This window comes from Platichthys flesus, chromosome 15 (genome assembly GCF_949316205.1).
Source record: "Platichthys flesus chromosome 15, fPlaFle2.1, whole genome shotgun sequence".
NCBI classification, from domain to species: Eukaryota; Metazoa; Chordata; class Actinopteri; order Pleuronectiformes; family Pleuronectidae; genus Platichthys; species Platichthys flesus.
The window spans coordinates 8,830,916-8,858,369 of NC_084959.1; the positions used below are offsets into that span (position 1 = coordinate 8,830,916).

The 27,454-nt window shown below is 41.3% G+C and overlaps 3 protein-coding genes across 4 annotated transcripts; 2 read left to right on the forward strand and 1 right to left on the reverse strand.

Moving 5' to 3' along the window:
* Window positions 1-808: 808 nt before the first annotated feature.
* On the forward strand, window positions 809-5,359 carry il12bb (interleukin 12B, b). Its single transcript, XM_062405648.1, has 9 exons — window positions 809-876; window positions 1,847-1,940; window positions 2,084-2,185; window positions 2,856-3,035; window positions 3,772-3,877; window positions 3,990-4,159; window positions 4,714-4,874; window positions 4,983-5,104; window positions 5,219-5,359. The coding sequence occupies exons 2-9, from the start codon at window positions 1,847-1,849 to the stop codon at window positions 5,244-5,246; spliced, it is 963 nt and encodes a 320-aa protein (XP_062261632.1). The 5' UTR covers window positions 809-876; the 3' UTR covers window positions 5,247-5,359.
* Window positions 5,360-5,479: 120 nt separating this feature from the next.
* Window positions 5,480-10,756, reverse strand: ublcp1 (ubiquitin-like domain containing CTD phosphatase 1). The gene is made up of 11 exons (XM_062405649.1): window positions 10,620-10,756; window positions 10,027-10,317; window positions 9,709-9,800; window positions 9,151-9,236; window positions 8,925-9,040; window positions 8,609-8,707; window positions 8,341-8,378; window positions 8,086-8,184; window positions 7,736-7,852; window positions 7,496-7,623; window positions 5,480-7,331 (listed from the first exon to the last, which is right to left on the reverse strand). The coding sequence occupies exons 2-11, from the start codon at window positions 10,178-10,180 to the stop codon at window positions 7,301-7,303; spliced, it is 960 nt and encodes a 319-aa protein (XP_062261633.1). The 5' UTR covers window positions 10,181-10,317; window positions 10,620-10,756; the 3' UTR covers window positions 5,480-7,300.
* Window positions 10,757-12,862: 2,106 nt separating this feature from the next.
* Window positions 12,863-27,162, forward strand: LOC133969272 (RING finger protein 145-like). 2 transcript variants are annotated; one of them, XM_062405646.1, is made up of 12 exons: window positions 12,863-13,028; window positions 15,870-16,128; window positions 17,936-18,044; window positions 19,362-19,453; window positions 21,092-21,327; window positions 21,482-21,657; window positions 21,843-21,983; window positions 22,085-22,267; window positions 22,390-22,537; window positions 22,634-22,756; window positions 22,889-23,122; window positions 23,266-27,162. In XM_062405646.1, exons 2-12 carry the CDS (start codon window positions 15,945-15,947, stop codon window positions 23,926-23,928), a joined length of 2,289 nt encoding a protein of 762 aa, XP_062261630.1. In that variant the 5' UTR covers window positions 12,863-13,028; window positions 15,870-15,944; the 3' UTR covers window positions 23,929-27,162. The 2 variants fall into 2 exon arrangements, with proteins under 2 accessions (XP_062261630.1, XP_062261631.1); XM_062405647.1 differs by lacking the exon at window positions 12,863-13,028 and adding an exon at window positions 13,173-13,236.
* The last annotated feature ends 292 nt before the right edge of the window (window positions 27,163-27,454 follow it).

A 27,454-nucleotide genomic window follows, 5' to 3' on the forward strand; every position in this document is an offset into this window, starting at 1 on the left:
CTATTGTAAAGTTCGAGGTTTGCTCTTGGTGGAAATGGCCCACGACGGACTTACACAGGTTAATTGTTGGTGTTTGTATGAGAACAGAATAATGGAAACTCCTCCATGAATCATATAACTCTACAGGTATCTTCCCAAATGTGCTATGTACACATGAAATTCTACACACTAAAAGAAAAGCGTGCAGCAGCCTCTCATTAACAATTTCTTCTCATTCACAAGTAGTTGTTTGTTCAATCTTTGACATTTTTTCCCCACTATTTCAATATGAGTTGTCATCATGGACACTTTTATTTTCTGGTTTTTCTTCCAGAGAACTTTCAGAACCACATCCCGGGGTTTCCTCTGATACACAGCCTCAGTCCCTTTTCTATTTCCCCCTTTTTCCTGAGGTTTTGTCCTGACGCACTATAGGCGCACAATCACGCACACTATATTAAAGTGGAATAAAGTGTCACGTGTACCTTTGTCATCGTCACTCATGATGACCCAGTGAATCAAGTTGAACAAAAGATGACATCGAGTCAGATAGAAAATGTTCTTCTTCCTCAGCATTTGGTTTGACTCATATCGTTTTTTTTGGGCTTCTCCTGTGGTTATGTCATCAGACCCGCACTCAGGTAGCATTTGACACACACACACACAAACACACACACACACACACACACACACACACACACACACACACACACACACACACACACACACAAATACACACAATCACAAGCCAGTTCCTCTTTGTGTGGGACATAAATAAAGACACAGCATGCAGAGTTGGAGCAGACGAACTGAACAGACAGTCAGCACATCCCTCTCACTTCTCAGAACAGCTTTAATCTCCAGCGTAACAAAGTTGGATCAGGTCCAGCTGTCAAGGTAAGATCTAATCACTCATTTTTCTCCAGCCTGTCGTTTGTATATTTCGTCAAATTCCTTTGGTCTAAATATATTCTTAGATCTTATCTTAATGTCTAACACCTGTTTCTGGCATCATAATAATTACTTCTTACTGAAGGCACTCACACATGGTTGGTCTAAAACAAAAAGGTTTCCATAGCTCATGTGATAATTAAGCAGAAGGGGCATAATCATTAAACAGAATTAGGAAAAGAAACGTCTTGTTGAAACCATTTCCATAAAGCATCATAAGAAAGACACTTAAGTTGTATTGGTAAATGTACTGGGATCGGGGGACCCTCAGCAGAGACACACAATGCTTTTTATGTACTTGTATTTTAAATTACAAGTTGTGTTATTATTTTAAATAGACGGTTTTGAGTTAAAACATAAATGTCACCATTGGATGCAAAGTCCTGATTTGCTTCTGCGGTCCCTTGGCAGGTCAGGTCAGGACGATGAGTTCACACGAGCGCCAACGACACATGACACAGGCCAATACGCACAAAACCACATCCCATATGCGTGTCAAATGAAATAAAAGTCATGAGGACCATCAGGTAGATGTCAAAACCAGTGAGCGCAGAGCTGAGCAGCTTCAAAAGTCATTTTTGATTAGCATCTTTATATTTTTAAACAGAAGAAAAAAGAACAATCTTAAAATGATTAGTCTGAAGAGATTTACATTGTTGAGATGCTTTATACTTTCACTCAACTAGTACTTTTGGTATTTCAATTTTTCAAAAGAAGTATTTTTACATTCCACATATGAATGAATTTTGTGAAGATTTTGACTTCTATTTTGTGATTGAAGAATCAAAGGTGTCTATATTGAAGAGTCTCATCTATTCGGGACATTAGAGCAGCAGTAGCAGCTCTTTTTATGGACGAACCACAGATTAAACCTTTTTATACCTTTGCTATACTAACTTGTAGTAATCTCCTCCAGATGATCTCACTACTCCTCGTGCTCCTGTCCTCTGCGCTGTGCTGGGCCTCCTCTCATAGCCCCAATGAAAACATAGAGACCCTCATGGATAACGGTTGGTTGCCACCTCCTTTCTCTCACCAAACATATTTTGGCTTTCTTGCAATTTCTGGACTCACCTCACAGGTGGCAATTGATGATTCAAGCCGACCGTGTGTATGTGTGTGTGTTTCATCTGTTTGTGTATGATTTCACCAGTTCTGGTGCTGAGGGTTCCCTATGGCCAGGAAAGCATGAAGTACGTCCCTCTGACATGTGGAGAAACTCATCAAAATCAGACCGTGTTCTGGAAGAAAAATGGTAACACAGCAGTTGATACAACCACAGATAATACTTTCACCAATCTAGCATTTTTATCAGTACCTGTGTAAATATGCTATGTAGGATATAATACCTACGATACAATATGATACGAAATCTAATGAATCTAAAAAACAAAAAACATTTAATTTTATTAAAGAATATGAACTAATATTTTGTCAGATGAGAAATGTTCTCTGTGCTGTTCTGACATTTTAAATCATAGCACAGAAACTACTATATTAATAGTATGGATTCTACTTTCACTACCACCAGTGCTACTTATATTCGTCCCTGTAGATATTTAAGACATAAAAAGTTTTTATTCAGCCAGATGAGAGAATTGCTTGTTTGTTATAACTGTTTACATGACATTTTGAATACAGACACTTCTTGTACTACCACAAATTATATTAACACCTATAAAAATGTATCTGCTAAGCAGATGTATCTGCTAAGCATGTTACAATACTATACAACAAGATATGATACTATTACTCTAAAAAAAAATCTGAAATATTTATTTTATTGAGTCAATTGAGATGGTTTGTTTTTTTTTACTTTTCATTCCAAAATATGAGCTTTTATTGTGTAAAATACATTTTCTTTGTTTTCATGACACTTTGAATCGTTGCCATTATTGTGTCACTGATCCACTTGCTTGTCTCAGGCCAAGAGCTTGACCCACCTCTCCAGGGAAACCAGGTCAGAGTCCTGGTGGAGGAGATGAACGGAGGAAATTACACTTGTCACCTCGGCCCTGATGGAAAATACCTCAACCACACCACGATCATGATCCAACTATACCCAGACAACAGAACTGTCATACTGGAAGAAAGATCCAATGAAGGTAAGATAAGACCGATGGAGAGAGTGAGACAGGAACACTGAGAAAAGACAAACGGACAGAGATAATGATTTGTTGTGTCACTGGACCCAGACAGAGGTATTTCACTGGAAGAGACGTAGGATGGATGTCACTGAAGGGCTGAGATAAAGAATGGTGTCACAGAGAGATAAGATGGGGAGAAATAAACGGAAGTATAGAGGGCTGTGGCCCCAAGCAGTCAACACTCAGCAGAGATAAGATGAACAGCGGAGCACATGTAAAGTGAAGCCGGATAAGAGGAGGGCGTGGGGTAAGAGTGATGGAGGGAGGAGAATGTAATAGAAAGAGGAAAAAAGATGAAACAACGCCAAGACTGCAAGAAAGGCTCTAAAGGAAAAACAGAACATTAATACTGGAGAGAAAACAACTAGTGTTTTCTTTAAATTTATCTTTTGATATAATAAATGTAAAACACTGGGTACCCTTTATACAGCCATCGTCATATCATTGGTGACACTTTTTCTCCAAAACACTTTTGCCTCCTTGAAACGGACAGTGTTATCCACCCTTTGTCAGGCTGGCTCAAAGCAACTATGTAGAATACGTCCAAACGATAAATCTTGCAAATCGTTTACCGATGTTGAAATTATGAGGCCTTCAAAAGAAAGTGCTCCGAAACACAAAAAGAGAGACATTAATTGTTAACAAGAAAGTGAGTGGGGGACTCGTAGTTCTAACTGTGTTTCTGTTCCTCCAGGTCACATCCACTGTTCAGCACCGAACTATCAAGGTGTATTCCACTGCACCTGGAAAAGAACAGAATCCAGACCCAACGCGGCCGTGCTCCTGGTGAAGGCAGAACGGTGAGGACACAAACAACTACTGGTCACTTTAATCTGGAGCACATCCGCCATTCAGTGTTGGGTCAAGGATTGTATCGTGTTTCATAAATAACCAAATTGTCTTTTTACGCAGCCACTTGGAGACGTTATCGTGTCAGGTAGACGCTGACGGATCAGGGGTTCACTGTCACAACGCCAGCTGCCCGTACAAAGAAGAACAACACCGCATCTCCCTCACCGTCTACATCCACAGCGACTCTCGCTTAGAGGCCTACGAGAAGGTTTTCTTCCTGAGAGACATCGGTAAGTCGGCTGTCTGAAAAAAAGAGTTTGGCGATCTTGGTTAGCTTTATTTTTTTGTGATGGAAATACTTGTGTCTACCTCAGCGTATGTTTGTCAGTTAACATGAGTCCGCAATAACTACTCAAACCAGTTGTGTGGAATTTTGTGGAGCAGTGTTGCGTGACTGAAGGAAGAAGCCATGAAATTTAGGTTGTGATCCAGATCAGGCATTGGATTTTTTCGTTTCACTTTTTAAACCATCGCAAGATAAAAAAATTCATTGGTCTCTATGAAAATTGGGTATATTAAGGCCAATAATATTGATGTGCTGTTATACATACAATTTTGGATTATATTTTAGATTTTTCACTTACTTTAACAGGGAGAGATATGCTAGCCTTTGTAGAGGTACTGTATGTTCTCTGTGAGTGCCCCTCTAGTGAGAAGATGTGGTAGAATTTGTCTCTATCCTCACTCCCCTCTGTCTTGACCTGTCCGTGGTTGCAATCCAATCAACTCTTGCTCATTGTTCCGTTTCCCTCCTTTTTCTACCGTCCCTCCTCACCCCATTTAGTGAGACCAGCAAAACTCGCTGACCTGAGCATCAGTGAAGGGAATGTATTCAGCTGGAACTACCCTGACACTTGGGAGACCCCATGCACCTTCTTTGTACTGCAGTTCCAGGTCAAGGTGGTCGCTAACCACCATTCCTGTAACTCTGAAAAGTTCCTAATGGTAATTGATACATGCATAATGCAGAACAGATTCCATTAACCCTCAGCTATCATAAAAAAGGATTTGCTGACCTCCAGTTTAAACACATTTCTTTGCTCTCTCCTGCAGGAGAGCATCACTGAGAAGAGTGAATACAAAGTCAATGTCAAAACCAACAAGAGATACGTTTTCTGTGTGCGAGCTCAGGACACGTACACCAACGGGCCATGGGGCCCCTGGAGTCAATGCATGTGAGTATTTTACTTGGGTCAAGAAATTATTTTGTTACCAAAGGAGACGTTATTTGTTTGATACTTTAATATGTATCCAAATATCCATCCTATTAATTCCTTTCCTGTCCCCAGAGTGAACAAACACAATGCGACCTGCTAGTTTCTTCACTGGACCGATGCCACAGCAAAGGAATTTTATTCTTCTATTATGAGGATAGAAGAAACTTTTTCCATTTTCACACCTTTTTTATTTTTTGAGCAAACAACAGAAACAGTTTTTAGTGAATGTATACCTTTGTAGTATTTATTTTTGATGTCTGTATGGAAATACAGTTTATTGTCAAAACAGTTATTTGTACTATACCCTCTCTAACTTCTATTTTTCTACATTTCCTAATAAATGAATGAACAAATAATTTACTGCACCTTTTGGCCTTTTATGTGTTACATCTCAAACGTATTTCAGTGGGGATTAATTGTATTAAAATGTTTTGCAATATTCTGTTATTAATTATTGTCAATGAACAGTTCGGGCAATTTAGGTACAAAAAAAGGTTTATTGGTTTATTTACAGTCCGGGTGTCAGTGATGTAATGGATGTGATGAGGAAAACACCAAAAGGCCGATCTCAAGAACTAAAAGTGAACTTGTTTTGTTCCTCTTCCCTCTGTGTGCGGACACCATCATTTAGAAGCAAAAAAAAAAAACAACCTCAATGCACGTTTTGTGCTGTCCATTTCTTTTTCATCATAAATCCTCATCCTCTCATAATTCATTACTTGTACTTCCCAAAACAGCTTATTAATACAAGCTCTAAACAAGATCAACTAGTGCATTTTGCATAAAACAAAACATACAAAATGAACAGAAACCAACTGGATTCATCCTCTACATGTCTTCAAGTTTGTGCGTCCAGCAATGCAGCAGAGCCAGGACAAAACAATTACATGTGCAGAAAAGCATTAAACAAATTCTGGGCAAATATGCAAACTAATCCTTACGTGGAAACTCTGTGTTCATTAATTCAATGTATGAAATCCAATCCACAGGCCTGTGTCCAGCAACCCCTGCACATTTAACAACAAACAACAGAGGTTTTCCATCAAAACGTGCATCACTGTCGATTGTGTTGATGAATGTTAGCTGCGACTACCAGTCTCAAGCTCAAATTTTTAATCCAGCAATAGATTTGAGGATTATTGCGTATTACAACATGTCAAATTGGCTACAGTGTTTGAAAGATTGCAACACAATCTGCCATTTCATTTTTTGACTTTAGCTCTTCACAACAACTTTCACAACATGGACATACCAGACTTGTTGCAGTGAAAGTCGTACTTGATATTGAATATATTATGGGTATGTGCATTTCTTGGCGTGGAATTTCTCATCCAATTCTAATGACTTATCAGCTTCTTAATGTAGCGTCTCAGTTACTTCAGGATATTCGATGGGTAGGATCTTGGCTTCTTTGACAGTAAGGTACGCCTATCTTTTAAGGAAACATATTATGCATTTTCAGGGTTTCCCTTTAATCAACGTATTTTTGTGTGCATGTAAACAATGTGCAAAGCGATATTTACTTTATTCAATCACCTCTGTGTTATCTTCCACAAGAAAGAGCTTTGAAGCTACCATAGATGTAACGCTTGTTGGTGGCAACGCACCACTGTACCCTGGTAAAGTAAGAGTGTAGGCTTTATCAGGAGGGGGGGGGGGGGCTTATAGAGACAGGAGCTAAAACCAAGTGTTTCAGACAGAGGCTGAAAAGAAGAGCTGCAGCAAAGGACAGTTTGAGGAAAGTAACGAGCACCGCGGGCCCGTCGCAAGTAACGAACCTGAACCTGGGCATAATATGTCTCCTTCAAAAAAGATCTGAAATACTTCCAGGTATCATTTAAGATATATTTTGACAACTAATCAAAGTAGGAGTAAGTGAGTGGTAATGGTAATTTGTGTTACCATGCAGTTATTGCAGTTAACGCAAACAATATTTGTAAAAAAGAAAAAAATCAATATCTGGGAGAGATGGTTAACATGCAAATATATAACTTAGGAAGGCCATCTCAGTCCTGAGCATTTGAGTGTTAGTTGCCGCAGGATATGTTTTCAGGTTTGAAATGAAGGAGTTAGGTCGTAGCCAAGTTGGTGTGTATGTGCCTGAGAACTGGATGAAGGGCGGCATCCAGCCTTGGTCGAGGATGTAGTGGCCCCTCATTGATGCTGCTGCCTCTTGGATAGGAACCTACACACACACAAACAAACACAAAAAGGTCACTGTCTGTTGGCATGTGTGCTTTTATTAGTATTGAGTAAGGCAGTATGGCAATTTTAACATCTGCTAGAAAAATATGTTATGTCACTACTACTATACAATAGTTCTTATCACTGTTTAGCCAGTATTCCCACCTCTCCCAGTGTTTGTGGTTGAGTCCTGCAAAGTCGTCAAGCTTGGCAATTTCTTTGAGGTATTGAGCGAGTTTATAGAGCTCCTTGTCTTTCTCCCTGTTGAGGTGCGCCTTCATGAAGGGTCGAATCTAATAAACAAACACACAAAAGATGTTTCAGAATGATAGGCATATAAACACTGGCAAGGATGAAGAGGAAAAGGAGAGGGTCAAACTGGTAATGATGATGTCCGCCACCCACCTTCAGTCCGTTCTGTGGGTTCATGAGGAAGTTTCTTCCGATGTCGTCAAACATTATAGTGTTCTTCCTGTTGTAAATTTCTCCATACTTCCCCCATACCACTCCCAAGGGCTTCACCTGTAGACACGAATGGCATCAAACACACTAAATAAGTACACACCCTCTCAAAAAGTGTACTTGTCTTTCTCACACTGTTGTGTCACCAATAGCACTTTAATCCAGAGATAAACAAAATACCACAAGGGTGTGTGTTGTGATGTATTGCTGTACAAATAATAATATCTAAAATGCAAATATTTAAGTGTTAAACGGGCCAATGTTTTAATTTGTGGTCAGCAGTGTGTACCTACCTCTACAAGCCCTCTCTTAGGGGTGTGTACTGTGATCATGGCAGCACTATCCAACATGAACGTAATCTTGTAGTTGGGGTTGTCTGTCACTCCCAGCTCCTACAAACACACACATATCTTAATTTCACCTATAAATCCAAATTAGGTAACTTTAGGTTACATGGATGAACACTGCCACCTTTTGACGAAAAATGGTACAGAGATAAATACCTTATTGAGAACAAGCAAAGAAAGAACAAAAAGTGGAATACTTACTTTCATTTTGGCATCAATCCACTTCATACTTGTTGCGGCTGATGAGAGAAAACAAAAGCTGTTTATTCCAAAAGCAGAAACTGTGAGGTGACAGGGCAAGAACTGATACCCAGTGATACAATGTCTACTCAGCAGCTTGTTCTGACACACTACATGGTTCCTGATAAGAAATACAAAGAAAATAAGAAATAGACAGATATTCAAAAACTATATTCTCATCTCATCGAATGCAATGCATGCAAGTTAGAAGAGAATAGCAAAGACATACACCAAATGACAATATCATAGTCCTCGTAGGCTGATGTCAGGAACTCGTGAAGGTATGGCCTCATCAGCTCATGGCCCGTCTCTGCACACGACTTGTGATCTAAAACAAATAGAACACAAACATAAATGCAAAGAGTTCAAGTTTAAAGAAGCAAATCAATGAAATGAAGAGAGAAAACACTGGAGACACAGTATTAAAGTAAGTGTTTTGTACTGTAGTAAAACGGTAGTGCTTAGTATTTGAATGCACTTCTATAGTGAGCTATACAGTCAGCGATCCAGTCAGATTCCAGAAGAGACAAATGTTAGCTACTCACCAAACAGCGTGTAATCCACATCCAGTACCAGAAGCCTCTTCCCTTCTCTGGGAGGGTTAATCTCCTCCACCTTGTAGTCCTTCACTCTGCGGGCAATCTTAGCCAAGTTCTCCTCTCTAAAGACAAAGATCAACATTTTCTCTAAGACGCACAATGATGTATTCCTACACAAACCCTCTTTATCTAGCCTCTATATAGCAACAGACACACAAAAAAAACATCAAACCTGTTCTCCACTTCAATGACCTCCTCCTCGATGTCAAAATCATTGACCACATCATCGTTCTCTGGGGGAGGGGCTAAAACGTCTTCCTTAACAAAACAAAACACATGCACAGTTGAAGGGTTAGCGTTTGGCTAGGAATCCCATTAGGCTAACGTGGGCAATTTAATCAACAGCCGGCCAGATCGACACTACAACTACTTGACCATGCATGTAATAATTCAACAAATCTTTATCTATCTGTCTCTCTGCATGTGGCTTGCATGTTAAAAATCACTAAACTTATCAGCTTCACACTTCGCATGTGTGTTTTTAAGAGCTGAATGAAGATAAATGTTAGATTTGGTACATTTTTAACACTTACCCACACTTTTGAATACAAATAAATGCGGACACACATGTACATATATGTGTCCGCTCAATCTAACCATCATTGGTAAAACTACAAATTTGTGAGTGACACAGGTATCTGACCAATCAATAGAGCAACTAGCTCTTCAGTAACAGTCCCAACCAGGCGACTTTGGAGTCAGTTCATTTCTCTGTCAACCTGCCACCTACCAGACTCTCCTCTCGGGTACCCATCATCATGATCTTGGTGTTAGGCTTCAGCTTCAGAGAGCCAAGCTTCATCTCATCCTCTGCAGGTTTACCTGCGGGAAGAAAAGAGAGAGAAACATTTGAAAGGGAAGACAGAGATTCAGAGAAAATGACAAATGCTCGTACACATCAGCTGATTTTGTTGTGTATTCTTACATATAACAAATTAAATATAATGCAATGTTACAAAGGGAATCAGAGTTTTTGTCCGCGTGGTTTGAATACCATCGGGCATCTACACTGGTTCCCCCACATGTCCGGCTCTTGTGACCATCTCACCTTTGACCTTGAGTCCCAGTAGTTTCTGTCTCTCGGGCAGCACCCCCGTCAAGCTCTTGATGGACTGTTTCAGATCCATCACCGTGTCCTCCTCAGACAGAGAGCTGATGGAGTACTCCTGACCTCCCCACTTTATGATCACTGACACTGACATGGCTCGCACGTGCTCTTCACACACATAAACACACACACACACGCCCACGCACGCACACACACCCACACACACACAGCTGGAGTTGGTTATACACACGCAAGTGTTCCAGCTACTGTGACAGACCCGCACACGTACACCTGGCACAGAGAGGGGAAGAGGCAGAGGAACATAGGGGCTGTCAGGAAAACAGGCAAAAAGGAGCTGATAGTGAAACACAGAGAACAAACCGGGACATCTGCGTGGTTGCACGCGTGTGGTGCTCACTGCTTGTTTCCACACACAGTGGCTAAATGTCACGGAATCCGTGCAGACACTCGGTCCCTGGTGTTGATATTTTTAGCACGGGATGGCTAACTATGACTAGCAACAATGCACGAGCGGCAACCTCTCAAGCCGGCTAGCATTAGCTCACTTGGCTACACGGCTCGGGTTAGCTTACCTGTGTGCGCGTGCTAACATGTAGCGGTGGGTAAACGCTGTAGTTTCGTCCGACAGTTGAATGAATGAATGAAGTTGGTCGTTTCCTTTATCGCGAGGCGCACACTCTGTTCTTCTTCCTGGCGTCCCGACTCCTACCGGTAGTGACGTAGAACAAAAGCTTTGTTACCACAGCAACACGACCCCATATTTAAAGTTTAAAATGATATCTTTCAGCGAAAACTTTACAAAATAATTCATCCCTTAATGTCATTTATTAAGACAAACAGGGAGATAAAAAGAAAAACGAAATGGAAGCTTTACAACACTAAACTAAATAATTGATAGTGTGACCTTAGAGAGACAAAGTTTCTGTGTTTTCACTTTCTAACCTATTTAGACCTGCAGCAGTCTACGTTTCAGTTCACCCAAAAATGTAAATGCACTCATGATGCACTCAGCACTATGCCGGTGGAGGCGTGGGTGAAGTGTTTGAGTCCACAGAATACATTTGGAGTTTCAGGGGTAGACAGTGTTGCAGCCAAATCCAATACAATTGAAGTAAATGGCGATAATTTCTTCAAACGTAAAAAGAACGATATTCAAATTCGACTCGAAACAGATTCATTTACACTGTGATTGGAGCCAAAATGTCCTCTGTGATTGTCATGTGAACGCAAACACATGGTGTAAATTACTCTATTTCGAGTCGAGTTTGAAGGTGGGGCTTGGATGACACCACAGAAGCAGAATGGAGTCAAGTTGTTTTTTACATCTGAATAAGTGGTCATCAGTTACTGGTAAGTTATCGGCATAGTAATAATGATAATAATAATGGGGAATTTACATTTTCGGGTGAACTACCAGAGATTAAAAGGTCTCTGGTTTGTCTCTGGTTCGACTCCACAGAGAAAAAACAGAAAGACCAACCTGGATTGATCTTTCCAAAAATCCAAGAGGATTCTCCCTACCCTGTCTAGTGCCCCTGAGCAAGGCACCTTACTCCCCCAACATCTGCTTCCCGGGCACTGTACATGGTTGCTCACTGCTCTGTGTGTCCTGCACCAGATGGGTTAAAAGCAGAGGTTACATTTCCTGTTGTAAACAGCTAGTACATGTTTAAGGGCCTCAATGAACATCTATTTTATTGATGTTCTAAATATTTGTTATTTTGTTGTATAGTTTATAAATCATTATCTAAATCTTGGAACTTTTCTCAAAGTCCAAAGTGACGTTTGGACGGATCAACACACACAAAAAAAGTAATGTATATATATATAGTTTACGTTAATTTACAAAACAGTATAATTTGAGGAGTTGAACCGGCAGATGTTTAACTTTTTTTTCAACAATTAAATATACAGTTCAATTAAATGATTATTAGTATGAATATGTTGATAATAATTGCATTAGCATAGTTACTGATTCATTTCAAATAATTGATGAGTGGGTGATCGTTGGAGCTTTAGTATGTTGTAATTGCTTTGTCATATATGTATTATCCCATTTAAACAAATCATTTTAATAACTGTGCGTTGGTTTACATAAAATAGATAAAGTATATATGATGTCTAAGGGGGTGCTCAAAGGAGAGGGATTAAACAAATTATCACTGCATATGATAAATGTGCATGTGTGTATGGATTGTTTTGTAATGGAAATTTACTAAATAATCTTCTGAGTTTATTCTTACAGCAGACATTTCCATCTAGGGTACTGCTCAACGTTAACTTTGGTGCACCCACTGTCCAGCATGTGAGCCATTGTCTATTCATGTGTTGCGGAAGTTAATCCTGAGGTCACTTGGATTCTATAGTGACCTTTGCTGTACTCTGTGGTTGGACAGTGTTTGTCCTTTGTTTGAAGAACTCAGCTGACTGAGACACCACCCTGACCATACACGATACTATTTCTTCTCCAACACATTTCGGATGAAGTCTATAAGTCACATCTTAACAGACTATATGTTCCATAAACAGAACAGTCCATTGGCTGTACTCGAGTAGGATTTTGAAAGCAGGACTTTTGGATGTAATGAAGCATGTTTGGGGTAATGTGTTGTTACTTTTATTTAAGTCACGCATGTGTTGGTATAAAAAGTGCAGGGCCAATCAATACCAAAATGAATAGAAAAATAGAAAAATAGAAAAATAGAAAAATAGACTAATAGACAGATAGATAAATAGATAAATAGGTGAATAGATATAAATGAATAGTGGGCAGTCTGTAGTGCGCATGCTCAGTACATCCTTCTCGGTACTCTGGATAATGGCTGCTAGGTGAGAGGAGCGGATGGGCCGCATCCTTCGAGTATGAGACGCTTCCACCGACAGGACCGTTAACTCGGGCGGTGCCGAGTTAAAATGGTCGATATCCGACCCGAAAAGCATCCAGAGACCGACGCTAACTCACCGAACATCGTCCCGCCGATGTAAGTTCCCCTGTCTTTCACTTGTTGGCCTTGGCCGGCCGCTTGTTAGCCCGGCTACAGTTGGACTTAGTGGCTGGGATAGGTGGGGTGGGGGGGGGCGTTAATCTTCACTAGCTGCTTTGGCACTAGCTGCTTTTAGCATCATGCTCGTGTCATGTACGTGGAACCGGAGAGCCACAGCCTCGTAATAACCGAGCGCCCTCCCCCGGTATGTGCATGTTTCCCGGTGTGTTGAAGTGTTGCTCGGTTGTTGACAACAGCTAGCTAATGCTAGCTAGCTACGTTAGCTTTGAGATTGACGGCTGCTGTCCGCTAGCTCGCCATCTCCATATCACATGTTTGCCTTTACAGCTGCATCCCATTATCAAGACAAGTCTTATTATTATCATTAATTTTATTCTTATTATATCGCTGCGTTCACACCAGACCGGTTAGCAAAGTGCTGCGGTGTTTATGCGGCGAGGCTAAGCTAGCGTCGAGACGAAGGGGTTACTAGAGTTCATGGCGAACCACGATCGATGCCGCACTCGGTCATCCGCGGAAGCTGGTGGTGCCCGTGTTTCAGTGGAGCGAGTCCTGGTATAAATAAACCCATTCAGACTTAGTGCTACTACACAGCACCCTGTAGCCGTTAACGGATTAAGATACTTAGACAAAACTGCGGGAGACTGCTGCGTTATATAAGGTCGGGATTCTGCGAGGACATCTCACTGTGATGGTCGTGGTGAATTCAGTTATGTAAGTTGTCAGGATCCTGTCCCAGGCCGCAGGTAAATCATATTCATAACAGTGCATGCAGAGTACGTTTCATAAAGAGTCGTTGTAAAGAGGATAATTTAAAAATAAAAATATGACATGTCAAAGGCAACAAGCTAAATACTGCAATAGCATTTAAAGACAGCAAACTGTATTCTAACAAATCTAAAATCAAGGAGAGCAAATTAAATGATACAATATCATTTAAACTCAATGGCAAAGGACAAAGAAACCCAAGGTATTGCTAGTCACAAGTATTAGGACGTTTTGACAGAAGATTTGAAAACAGACAGTGAAGTTTCTGGTATGGGTTCCTCAGGTTAACTCTTCCAGGTTGTTGTGGTGACGACAAAGGCCGGGCCATCTTTGGTTTTTCAGTCTTGAACGAGGAATATCTAACGGGTTCTTATCAGGAGCTCTCAGGCTTCCGGTTGTTATCTACTGATTTAGAAGCTCAGCATAGAAGCTTTGTGCCAAACCATGCAGTGCATTGAAAGTCACCAGCAACATTTGAAAACAATTGGAAACTGCTCATGTCAACTCTGAATAAGCCTCCATAAGTGTGGTTTAGGTGCACATCAGAAGCTGGAGGTAACATGATTTGTGGAAAAGACTGCAAGAACTGAGTTGTTTGTCAGTGTCATCACCGTTTGCCTTGAGGGAAAAAAGGCAGCATGTTGCTTCCTGTATTTCACTTTGTGATACTGTGAATTTAATCAAGCTCCAATACCGCTGCAGGACAGTGATTATTAGTTATTGGTTTGTTTGAGTTCCTTCAGTATTAAAACAAGAAGAACCAGTTTAATATTTAAGATGTTTTGCATCAATGTGGTTATATGCCTCAGTAAAGACCTTTTTAACGATATTTGATTCATGGATATTCTCTTCTGGTTGCTTTCAAGTACAGGGTTTCTCAATTGAAGTACATTGACTTTAATGTTGGTATGATGATACTGTGATATTCAATTTCCACACAAAGAAGTGTAATTTACATGTTAATAGAACAGTCTGTGAGAAAACTGAGGAGGTGTGTAGGTGAATAAGCAGATTTGGCTGGTATGCCTCATTCATCAGGGCTGGTGTTGAGTCACACCTGCATGAAAAACCATCTGAGAGTGTGAGACAGTTTCCTTGTGCTCATTTTACGTTCTGTGCAGCTGATATGCAAACAAACACGCCCAGAGTCACCTGTAAGTCTAAATTGATCATTGACTGATAGATTAGACTATGCAAATGCTTCTTAGGTGAAGCAGTTCATCATGTAGCCAATCCCTGTCCAAACTAGCTAATGTATAATGAACTATACCAAGTAATAACACTTTGGGAAGTGGAAAAAACTTGCAGTGTCCCTGTGGAGTTATATCCTTTTCCAGACTTGCTGGTTTCCCCCAGGATCGTGTTTCCTGCATGTTTGTCTAAGCAGCAGAGCCATACGTTAACACACATACGTGAGGGAGGTCAGCAAACAACAACAGTTGTATCTGACAGTAGTTTTTAGTTCTGTCAACTCAACCACCTGACTGCTCCTCCTTGCACAAACACATAAAACCACTTGGGAAGCAGCAGTGAAGCGCCACTGTAGGAATTTGTTGCAGGTAGTCATTTCAACAACGTGCCCTAAACAAGACAAGAAAACACCCACGTTTCCCCAGTAGTGTGTAGCTTAGTACATGTTTCCCCTCAGGTCCTAACTGACACCACTAACATCTAGTATGTGAGTGTTTAATACATGGTGGAATATTAGGTTATAGCTTCCAAACCAGCCCAAACTATATTTTGCCATATTATGCAAACAGTAAATGGTATTGTGATATTTTTCATAGATTCTGCAAGTACATGTTTATTTAGCTTTAGCTTTTAATATGGACAATTAAACATTATGCAAACAGTCACATTTATTTCTGGTTTTAAGTAATCTTAACTGGCATTGCTATTTGCTCTTTTCATGCAGAGATTCACGTTCACTGCATGTTAAAGCACATTTTGATTTGTTTATCTCGCCTGCTTCTTTCTACACTTCCTCTTTGCGAGTCTATATCCTCTTTGCATCATGTTCAATCTAGTTTTCTGTGTCTTTCTCTACAGTGCACGGCGCATCCACCCTTGACATCCTGTCTTCGTGGCCACTTCTGCCTGCCGATCAGAGGGTAAACTGAGGTCATGGCAGTCAAGGACAGAGTCGAGGCAGTGCTCAATGTGGGCCTGCGTGTTCCCAGCATCATGCTGCTGGACGTCCTCTACCGCTGGGATGTCAGCTCCTTTTTCCAGAAGATCCAGCGCTCCAGCCTCTCCAACAACCCCCTGTTCCAGTACAAATACCTAGCACTCTACCTGCACTACTTAGGTCAGTGGTACTGTCACACACACACACGCACACGCACACGCACAGACACACACACACACTATACAAATGCTTTACAAAGTCTGCAGCTCATGCAATTTAGACATTGGAAAACAAAGCACGTGCTGAAAGAGCTGTGGCCAGTATGTCAGAGTTATCGCGACCTGCTGTAGGTGTTTGGTTTGGCATGGGTTATCAGCTGAAGTGGTTCCTGCTGTGCTGGCTTTATCGGCAGGTCGAGGGCCAACAGAGTAAAAGTTTTATCCCTCTTGATTAGATTTGCATGATTTCTTTTTTTCCCCTTTCAGCATCATAAGCCCTCTATCGCTGACTGGTTCAGTTTCAAAATGTTCACACATGGTGGTCTGCTGTAAGCCACCAGACTATGAATAGTTGTGAGCGTGGAATGAGAATAGGTGGAGTGTGAAAACTGATCTGTTGATTAATACACTGATAAAATGATATTTAAATAGATTGGTGCAGCCTTCTCCTCCAGTTTGGTGGCTCATGCCCCAGCTCCCTAAATGTTTCTCAAGTTTTGGAGTCTTTCATTTTCTCTTGAACGACCGATAATTTTCCTTTGTCTGTTTTAATAAAACTACACTAGGAGAAAATGATGTGAGTGGGTGTTCATGCTGTTCCCCTGGATACCTCGTAGTGAGAATTGCTAGTGCAGTGACAAGGAAATGATACCTCACTGCCTTCCCACATACTGATATTAGCCAGAGCAATTGTCCGAATCATGGGAACTGCTGTCAAGATCAGTTCTTAGTGAACTTTAACAGTGTCTGTGTTCGTGGAGAATTGTATACTTGGATTTTAATTAACACTAATTTAAGTCTAATAGCTACAGTAAGGCTAAATGCTGGAAATCCCATTTTTTGACTGCTGCCATAAGTTTGCCTTTTGCCAAAACTCAAATCATCCACTAACTCTAGAAAAATCCATTGACATATCCTGCTGATAGTTGATGGTGGCAACCTTAGTTTTGAAGGTAGCAAAGGTTGAAGTAGTTAACTCTACCACATCCCCCAAGTATGAGGAAATGTGGGTTAAACACTCCCTTAAATCATTTCCACTTAAATGTTAACATAAAAGGTTTACAAGTGTATTGTTAATCTCCCTCAGCTGTTGTAAACATTGTGGTTCAAGGGATGACAAACCATTTTAAGGCTGTTACTCATCAACTAAAAGACAGAACTATCGTCTCGGACAGACCATCGATCTGATTCCCGTCGCATATAATGGAAACTTGATGTTTTAAAGTTTTAAAGTCTGTGCAGCTCAGTGATCCAGTCAGACACATTTCCATTGACACAGAAGCAGTTCAAGGCAGAAACAAAAGTCGCATTGAAGTTGAAATGAAGTCTGCTGTTAGGGCTGTGGTTTCGGCTGCAGCTACAAGAAAACCCACAGCATACTGTTGAGTTTAGTGTTTGTTTCCATGCCTTTGTGTTTGTGTCTGTGTGCTGTCAGACTGGGCTGCAGTTGGTTTATGGGCCAATAGGCTTGGTATGTGCTGATCTGTGCTGTGTGTGGACAGAGAGAGAGAAGGGGGAGAGAGGCAGTCAAACCAATGTGACTGTTGCTATGCGAAAATATAATAACTTTTTGGATATGGTTTTATTTGACTGTTGTACGTTAAGCCTTTTGGTAGTTGTGAGTTATTGACTGTCAAAAACAGCTCTCTGCCCTTAGATAAGAAACATCTGTCTCACGTACACAAACCGGAACCATTTGAAGTGCTTTACTATTTATATATATATATATGTTGTATGTGACCATGTGTGCTTGTGTGATTGCCTTGCAGGTTACATCCTGAGCTTGGTGCTCCTCACTCTGCCTCGTCAGCACCTGGTGAAACTCTACCTGTACGTCCTCACGGCCATGCTGATGTTTGCCGGTCACCAAGTCTCAAGGTATATACACAAACACTAAGGATGCATCATGGGCCAATATCTTTCTTGTAAATATCGATTATTGTATTTCAGATGATAATTATGTCTGATAATACAGACCAAAATGCATTTATGTCTTACTGTCAACTATTATGGTTTATCCTACTTTAGATTTGCAGGGGGCTCCATAGCCTTTAATTCAGCATTCACTGTAGTATACGAGCTGACCCACAACGTGTACGGTCCCTCCCAAAACGAGACAAACGTACAATGTTTGAGCTTTTATTTCCCGGTATTTACAATCTACAACCCTCAGTTTTGAACTTACCCCTTTCTCAAGCAAGCAGATGTGACTGACTGCATTTCTTGTTGCTCAACTAGCCTTTAAGATGGTTTGTTTAAACGTTTGATAGCTCTGAAGGAAAAACCAACATTAATAATAACAAAGTCATCTCTGTTGTAAAGCTAACCATTTTGAAACGGATTACCTACCCAACCTTAGGGCAGGGGTCAAGTGAAGGCTTCACAATACACTGAAGAATTTTTAAAAAGAAGAAATATATAAAGCATAGTACAAGATGCAGAGCACTCAGCAACAAAAATCTAAATAACAGAATAGAAAAAAAAAGAAAATGTTTGGAGAAAGAAATGATCCAAAACTTAGAAGCTCACCCAAAACATGGAGAAAGTGATGTGTGGCTGCTTCTTTAATGGGACCACTAATCTTTATTGACTATGTAACGCATGATGATAGCAGCTAAATTCACTCAGAAGTCTATGGAAGAAATTGTCAGTTTAGACAGAAATTATCCAAACTAATCAGGAAGAACTTCATCACGCAGCAACACAATGCACTGCCAATACAACAAAGGATTTCATTATCAAGGATGAAGAAATGGAGGGTTTTAGACTGGCCATGGCCGTCTCTGACCTTAGACCTAGAAGAGGCTGTGGTAAAATGCTGGAAAGCGTCCCAAATACAGAGTGCAACAGTCTGGTGATGTCAGTGGGTTGCGAACAACAGTAATAGAACTAAATATTTCATGTCATTTTCCTGTCCAACATCTGCTCCTTTTATTTTGTCTCCTAAAAATGGGGCCTGGTCATTTGTTGTTGTAAATCTCGATCTAGATAGGCACCAGGTAATAAAAGCTGAAACTCTGAACCCTCATCTCATTCGTCTTTATCACAACAAAAACAAAGGAAATTACTTCGCTGTTCCAATGATTTTGAAGGAGGCTGTAGCTCTCACATGTGTTTTCCTTTTGTAGGTCAGTTTATCACAGTCACTAAAGATCTTTGCTGAATATTGAGCATATTTTGCCTTCTCTGTTTCAGGGATTATGTCCGCAGTGAATTAGAGTCCGGCTTCGAAGGACCCGTCTACCTGGAACCTCTCTCAATGAACAGATTCACCACTGCACTCATAGGTAAATCATTTTGCATGAATGCATGTACACTAAGCACATGTGTGTATTAAATGTACATGATGAGGAATGAACACACTGTGCACAAACTTAGTCAGGAAAATGCACTTCAGTAGTTCCCTATTGAACTGTAGTCTGTCTAGCACTTCCCCAGATGTAAATACCTGTCTCACTTACTGCTGTTGGTCAGCCTGGCAGTATGTCTCATCCATTTCTCTCAGTCTCTGGACAAACACACAATACTCACGGTCATGGTTCATTCAGTGAATTGGACATCCGCATCATCTCCTTTGACATCTCTTGTCGTTTATGTGTTGCATGGATTACAGTAAAACTAACTGACATTCAACAGTTAGAATTTCATTCATCGTCGTTTGAAGTAAAGACAAACCAACACACAAGGATAAATGCTCACAAAGCCACTTGTGTAGGCTGCAGCCACTGCAACGATCCGGCACCAATTTATAAACCAGGCTGTACTCCTCTTCCTTTTCAGTTGGAATTTGATCTTTCTCTCTCGTTCATTTTTCCCCCATGCATTTGGAAAATCTAGAAAAGTATGGAAACTTAATTTAATAGATCTTCCTTCCCTTGCAGTACTTTGGGAGGACTAAATGTCAATTCTATTTTCTGTGACAGCGAGAATCCCTAAGGAAATTACTAAATTCTCTTCTTGCAGCTGCAGTGTCTTTCTGGTGACGTGGTTGTGGAAACATTTTAGCTTCCGTAGAGATTCAATCGTTATTCAAAATTTCTTGGCTTTATCTAAAATGTCCCTAAAAGGTCACATCCCTTGCCACTTTCAGGACTACATTCCCACTACAACAATACTAGGAGTACGTTGAAAACTGGCTCATTTTAAAAATGGAAAATATTCGTATGTGTCTGTAGGACCTGCTTTCATTTTGCTAGAGTGTAGTAACAGAGTCTCCTGTGCTATATATAGACCGTGCTGAGTGCTGATTTCACCGCTGAGTGAAAGCCTGAGAAAGTGAAAACAACATCCAGTGATACAGATATACTGCTGTAGAGAGAGGAGGGAGATTAAATCTGCTAAATACTAGAGTGGCCTCATATTGTCCCCACTCTGGGATCGCTATGAAGGTTCTAATGGGAACTTATTTTAGGTGGGCTCTTTATTGAACACGATTTAGAACAATACATACTTCAAAGCAGCTCCAAAATCACGTCGCTAAATTTGTTTTTGTCCATTTGTCTTCGTTTCTACAGGGTTTTAAAAATTCTAAAGTTGTATTATTGTTTTTAAAAGTCTTGAATGTTAAAATAATAACGTATGCACATACTTCAAACGTTTAGATACGTCTTAACTATGTAAACATTAATTTAACGCTACTTTGTTCAAGAGTTATATTTTGGCAGAACGTACAGCTGACTCAGTGTGTTGCAGTGCTTTCTCAACTATACCTACATTAGCACACTAATAAAACTACAAGCAAGACCAATGAGGAACTGATGGCTGATACAAACACCCTGAACAGTTCCTTTTCTTCGATTATGTGGAAGTATAAGTAATTTTTGGACTCCGATAATCCTTCATATCAGTTGGAGGTGATATAGGTTTTAAATATCATTAATTGTGTTCCTAAAAGGTCTCAAATTTAACTCTGCATCTTCTTTCAGGTCAGCTGGTGGTGTGTACGCTGTGTTCTGGTGTAATGCAGACCAAGAGGATTTGGCTTTTCTCTGCTCACCTTCTTCCTTTGGTGGCCAGACTGTGTCTGGTCCCACTGGAGACCATTGACTTCATCAATAAGTTCTCCATGATATTCACTGGCCTGGAGGTCATTTACTTTCTGGCTTCTAACCTACTGGTACCATACAACCTGGCTAAGACGGCCTACAGGGAGCTGGCTCAGGTAAAAACTATTAATGCTAGCTCTTTCAGTTTTATTACCGGATTTCAGCTAAAGTAGTCCTGAGAGACCTCCATATGCAATATTCATGGTTTTCTGTCTTTGTCCCAATTACCTCCGTCTCTTCTCTATCTCTGTCGCTCACTCTGTCCCCCAGGTGGTGGAGGTGTATGGGCTGCTAGCATTAGGCATGTCTCTATGGAACCAGCTGGTCCTTCCTGTTCTCTTCATGTGTTTCTGGCTGCTGCTCTTCGCGCTGCAGATCTACTCCTACTTTAGCACCAGAGACCAGCCTACCTCAAGGGAGAGGCTCCTTTTCCTCTTTCTTACCAGGTAAAACCAGAGCTGTCACTGATTGTACATCACTGACACTTTGAGTGTGATCCCACGGCTTGAGTCATTGTATTCCTACAGATGTAGTGATGGTGTGGCAATGTTTAACAAATAATGTTGCCTACACACTTCAGCTTCACCCGTCTCCTCCTCTTACATACTTTCTCCTCCCTCCCTGTCCTCAGTATTGCAGAGTGTTGTAGTACACCGTACTCCCTGCTGGGTCTCGTTTTTACTGTCTCCTTCATCGCTCTGGGGGTTCTCACACTCTGCAAGTTCTACCTGCAAGGCTACAGAGCCTTTATGAATGACAACACCATGCACAGGTCAGTCCCTACCTATGTCTTTAACTGCAATTGTGCCTGTTAGTATGTTTTTCCTAATTGTAATCATTTACGAGGTCATGTTATTTTGTCTGTCCGTGCAGAGGAATGACGGAAGGCATCACCCTGCTGATCCTCGCTGTGCAGACCGGCCTCATCGAGCTACAGGTCATTCACAGAGCCTTCCTCCTCTCCATCATCCTCTTCATCGTTGTTGCTTCAATCCTGCAGTCCATGCTGGAGATAGCAGACCCCATAGTCCTGGCTCTGGGAGCATCCAGAGACAAGTGAGATGCACTAAATACTTTGTAAAATAACCGGTATATGGACTGAATTTGTGTGTAAGAGAAAGATGTAGAGATAGAGCTGATCATCTTCTCTTTTGCTCTTTTCACCATCCGTCCTTTAGGAGTTTATGGAAGCACTTCCGAGCTGTTTCTCTGTGTCTGTTCCTGCTGATCTTTCCAGCCTACATGGCCTACATGATCTGTCAGTTCTTCCACATGGACTTCTGGCTCCTCATCATCATCTCTTCATCCATCCTCACCTCCCTGCAGGTAAAATACAAGTACATACAAATCATTTTATAAATTAAATCACTATGAATGCTATCATCATTCTATAAACCATTTTGGACCTACCTTCATCCCCAGGTTCTTGGCACTCTGCTGATCTACATTCTCTTCATGGTGGAGGAGTTTCGTAAGGCTCCTGTCGAGAACATGGATGAAGTTATTTACTGTGTCAATGGGACCTATCGATTGCTGGAATTCCTAGTAAGTGTTCCACACACACATAAACACAGGACACATTATCTTGAGCGAGAAGGCAGCATGTGCCCAAGGCAGTGACATACAATATGACAGCGGTATCTCAGCCTCAACGACGCGTATCTCTTCCTCTGCCAGGTTGCGGTGTGTGTGGTGTGCTACGGCGTGTCAGAGACAGTGTTTGGGGAGTGGAGTGTGATGGGAAGCACCATCATCCTGGTCCACTCATACTATAACGTCTGGCTCAGAGCCCAGCTGGGCTGGCAGAGCTTCCTGCTCAGGAGAGATGCTGTAAACAAGATCAAAAGCCTCCCCACAGCGAGCAACACACAGCTGGAGCAGTACAACGACATCTGTGCCATCTGCTACCAGGTATGAGTTGAGGAATCACGAATCATTCATTATAAAGCTATGCTAAAGTAAAGTTTTATTTGATACCTGTTCTCATTCATTGGCTAAAATTGGTTTGAAATGTTGAATTGAACTGCAACTGCTTTTGTTTTGAATTCTTCCAGGACATGAACACAGCGGTGATCACTCCGTGCAGCCATTTCTTCCACGCTGGCTGTTTGAAGAAATGGCTCTACGTACAGGAGACGTGTCCTCTTTGCCACTCGCAGCTCAAAAGCCAATCACCTGCCACCAGTGTCCCCAACCCAGAAAACCCTGCAGCCAATCAAATACCTGCAGGGCAGAACGAAGCCACAGCCAAGAATGAGCAGAAACCTGGTGATCTTCCAGATGATGGGAAGGGGGAGGAGGGAGCGGGAGAGCAGGAGGGAGAAAAAGGACCTGGCATGTCAGATGGAAAAACTTCTTCCACTTCCTCTAATGCGCCCTCTGCTCCCCAGAACCTTGTCAAGGTTCTGACATCCTCCTCCATGTCTTCCTCGTCTTCTTCATCCCCACACACAACTGATTGTCTGCAGAATCAGTTGCCCACAGATCCTCTCTCTTGCTCTTCTTCCTCTGACACGTCGGACATACCCCCCTCTTCTCCATCGCCCTCCATCCCTTGTACGTCTCACCACTCGTCTTCACAATTACAGGCCCAGGCAGAGATGCCCCCTGCTGAACCCGGGCCTGCCCCAGCCTCCCCACTCGACAGCCAATCGTCACAGCCCGACCGGCCCAACTCCCCATCTGAGGAACAGTCTGCCCCTCCGAGCAGCCTCTGAACCCCATTGTAACACATATGCATGCACATAAGCAGCTGTCAGTCTGCATATATTCCACTTGTTGAGCATTTGGCTCTTTAATCGGGCCAGAAATTCAGCTCCAAACCCTTCATATCCATGGGAGTGATTCGAACTGATTCAGAAAAATGTTTATTCATCTCAAAATCCAATGGGAGTTCTCCCATCATGTCCACAAAATGTGAAAACCTGATTGAAACCGAAGTATCATGTCTTTATTTTTTTTTTTTACACCCATTATAGACACACATCGACATCGCTTTTGTTTTTCTCATTCCAATCCCAGACATTTCATGTGATGGTTGCTCCCATCCTGCCTTTGTTCGTGCAGCTTCTTTCATCGCTGTGCATCTCGTTATGTTTCGCGGTCGCCCTGTTTGTGCCATGATCTCACAAGGAAATGGGTCAGAAGCTTGGAGAACCTTGATGGATGATTGATAACTTACGGTTGAAATTCAAATGGTGGAAAAAGTCATAACATTTCATAAAGTCTACAGATTTTCGAGTTTTCATTGTCGGACGGCAGCAGCTGTGTGTTTGAATATGATGTGTTAACAGACTGAATGTCACTTCCTGAGGCCATCACATGACCAGAAGCCTGGTGCTAAGCAGAGGATACATGGTGTGGCCTAGTCGAGGGTTGCAGTCTGAGCAAATCCATGTAGAGTAACTCATAACTCATTTCATGCGTCAGGCTTTCTCTGTCATCATACTGCTTCAATATTCGATTCAAACTTGTTTGGCTGGTCCCAGCAAAAACCTTTTCTTCTCATCACCAAACTCTTGTTTTGTTGTCAAAGAGATATTTTTATGGTAACTTTTATTTCACTGCTCAGTATCGACAACATACTGTGCAGATGGACTGAAAACAAGGGAGGGAGAGATGAGAGGAGGTGGAAAAAAAGTAGCCGAGGCCAGAGTTTGGATTTGAAGCGTCAGCATTGTCCTGCAGATCCGGCAAGGAGCCCAAACTCTGTTGTTATTGGCTTTACTTCACCATGGTACTCATCCCCGCTCGTCCCCCCCATTTGTACCAGTCCATCCCAAGTTCATCAGCTCGGCGATTGTTGAATCCCTTTATGTCAGGACCCAATCGCATCCAAACACCCCGTGTTTTCTAAGACCATCATTATTATCCTCTTGCTGCTCGGTCACTTCACCCCATGAAACATTACTACCAGCAAATTTAGCTATGAAACATAGCTTATTTTTTGTATTATTATTTCACACGTTATTATGCACACACATACTTACCTTAGCAAAGCGGGCAGGATGCAGAGAAGTGTGTGTGTATGTGTGTGTTGAAAAGTCAGAGTATTTAAATGGGAGACTTAAACTTGAGAATGCAGAGTCCTAATGCACGCTTGTTTGTAGAGCTTGCACGCTACCACGGTTACCATAGAATTTATTTGTTTGTCCTCCGTGTGCTCTAACCTTGCTACCAATGTTTCTCTGCCATTTCGCTCTCTCTCTTTTTTTTGTGTCTTTTTTGAGTCGCATTTGCACTAATGTCATTTATACTAGCAATGCTCCAAAGCTGTTCTGTGGCTGTCAGCAACCAAATACCCTCTGACGTGTTCCTTGTGTCCAAGGAAGCAGCCCAATGTGTTTGTGTCTAATGTATATAAATGTTGCTCCGTATGGCATCTATATTAAACCAGAGGAGTGTTGACATGACAACTAGGTAGGGCTTGAGTTCTCAGAAGCTTCACAGCGGCTCAGGGTTTCTTTGTTTCTGTACTTAACCTGTGAACAAGGAACAAACTTGTGGCCGAGAAGCATTTTTGGGGAAACCAAGGGTTTCTGATCTGAGACCAGCCAGTGTTGCTGCTTCTCCTGTCTATATGACGCGTCCTGAAGCTGGTGTGATCACTCTGGTGCCCTCTAATGTTAGGAGTGGGATCAGCATGGTGCAGATGGTCAGGAGAGGCAGTAGTTAACAACCCTCAACAGTATTACATTACTACCACTAGTACTAAAGGTCTTATTATTATGAATGACTTTATTATTGACATTAAGCGAAGCATTGGCTGCAGGGCTGAGAATGAATACATGATCAATGTAGGATCAAACCTGGCCAACGCTGTTTAACTGTTTGTGTTTATTTCTTTTCTTCTTTTTTTCTAAAGAAATGAAAATGTAGAGTTTGATGTATTTTGCACATGTTCAAATGAAAGGCAAACATAAGGACTCTTTGTTTTTTTGAACTCCTCATTTTATTATAAGATCCATTCCTCAGGCTTTGATTTCAGACGAAGCCGTGACATGATTACACATTTCATTTTCATTGTGGAGCATTTTTTAATTGTGCCATTCAGAAACATCACAAGCAAGATTAACTGTTAACTGCTCCATGAGGTTAAAACTGTCATTGGCAACTGTATTTGCATCGCAGCAGAAGGTGATAAACGACTATCAGCTCTCGATTCCTGACAAATTTGAGTTCATGTTTTAGAAAGTTCAGGCTCTGAGCTGTGACATATTCTTTTAATAACTGTCCAGGACAATTCCACAAATGTTGGAAGGTAAATGTAAACTTAAGTATTTAAAATGTGATCATGCAACCCATAGAGAAAGCTCAGGTGAGTCTTTAAATACATTATTTAAATTCCGGTGCATCTCTTGATGTACTATGTATCGGCAACTGTTGAGGCTATTTGCCAGCGAGCTAAAGTGCCAAAAAATTAAGTCAAGCCTTCGCTGCTGCACTGCACATGAACGACATCATCTACATGTTCCTCCATCTCCGCCCTGTGCCTGAGTGAAGTGTTAAAGATTGTAAAAAGTTACATATCCCGTCAGTCCAAAAGTGCAAACTTCATTCCTCTATTATGTTGAACATGTAAGCGAATATGTTAAAGGAATGGAGAGCTGCCATCTGCACTCTGACCACATTTATTTTGTGAGAAATAAGAGAGCACTGCTGTCCAGTATCGTTGCCTCTGACGGGTGTGTTGAGATTTACGTCAAAATAACCCGGATCACTTTCTGGGCCGCTCGGACTGGAACTCCTTTTCACCTCCACTTTTTTTTTCCTGATACTTTTTTTTTTCTCCACACACACATTCAGGACCTGCTCTGTAAAACCTGACTCTGAATGCCAGTCGTATTCTGTCAAACTGCTCCGTGGTTGGTTTTGGATTTTATGCCTGGCATTGCCTTGGGTATTTTTACAGAAACTGAATGTCAGAAATAAAATGAACCATCCACTCTGGACCCTGCTTTTATATTGTTAAGCTTTTTTACGTGTGATAGTGCAGTTGTTGTATATGAAGTAGTTATGTTATTAGATAGAGCAGTAGATAATCCTTTACTGATAATTGGGTACTTATTTAGAAATAGAGTATAATAAAATAAGCTTGCCTATAAAAACAATTGGACAGCGAACAAAACTAGGATGACACTCAGTTGAGCGCATAACTGCCAAGACCCAACAGTCTCCGTTATTCTAGCGAGCCTTACAGTTAAGGTCACATTGTGTTTGTCAGCTGCTCATTGGTTGTACTTA

Excerpts from the sequence above, each read along its gene's own strand:
- il12bb (XM_062405648.1), top strand. The coding sequence starts at position 1,847 with ATGATCTCACTACTCCTCGTGCTCCTGTCCTCTGCGCTGTGCTGGGCC. Across the intron at positions 3,878-3,989 it reads CTCCTGGTGAAGGCAGAACG|CCACTTGGAGACGTTATCGT; the intron begins GTGAGGACACAA and ends CTTTTTACGCAG. Across the intron at positions 4,160-4,713 it reads TTTCTTCCTGAGAGACATCG|TGAGACCAGCAAAACTCGCT; the intron begins GTAAGTCGGCTG and ends CACCCCATTTAG.
- ublcp1 (XM_062405649.1), bottom strand. The coding sequence starts at position 10,180 with ATGTCAGTGTCAGTGATCATAAAGTGGGGAGGTCAGGAGTACTCCATC. Across the intron at positions 7,853-8,085 it reads CTAAGAGAGGGCTTGTAGAG|GTGAAGCCCTTGGGAGTGGT; the intron begins GTAGGTACACAC and ends TCGTGTCTACAG. Across the intron at positions 7,332-7,495 it reads AACCACAAACACTGGGAGAG|GTTCCTATCCAAGAGGCAGC; the intron begins GTGGGAATACTG and ends GTGTGTGTGTAG.
- LOC133969272 (XM_062405646.1), top strand. The coding sequence starts at position 15,945 with ATGGCAGTCAAGGACAGAGTCGAGGCAGTGCTCAATGTGGGCCTGCGT. Across the intron at positions 21,658-21,842 it reads CTTTTCCTCTTTCTTACCAG|TATTGCAGAGTGTTGTAGTA; the intron begins GTAAAACCAGAG and ends CCCTGTCCTCAG. Across the intron at positions 21,984-22,084 it reads AATGACAACACCATGCACAG|AGGAATGACGGAAGGCATCA; the intron begins GTCAGTCCCTAC and ends CTGTCCGTGCAG.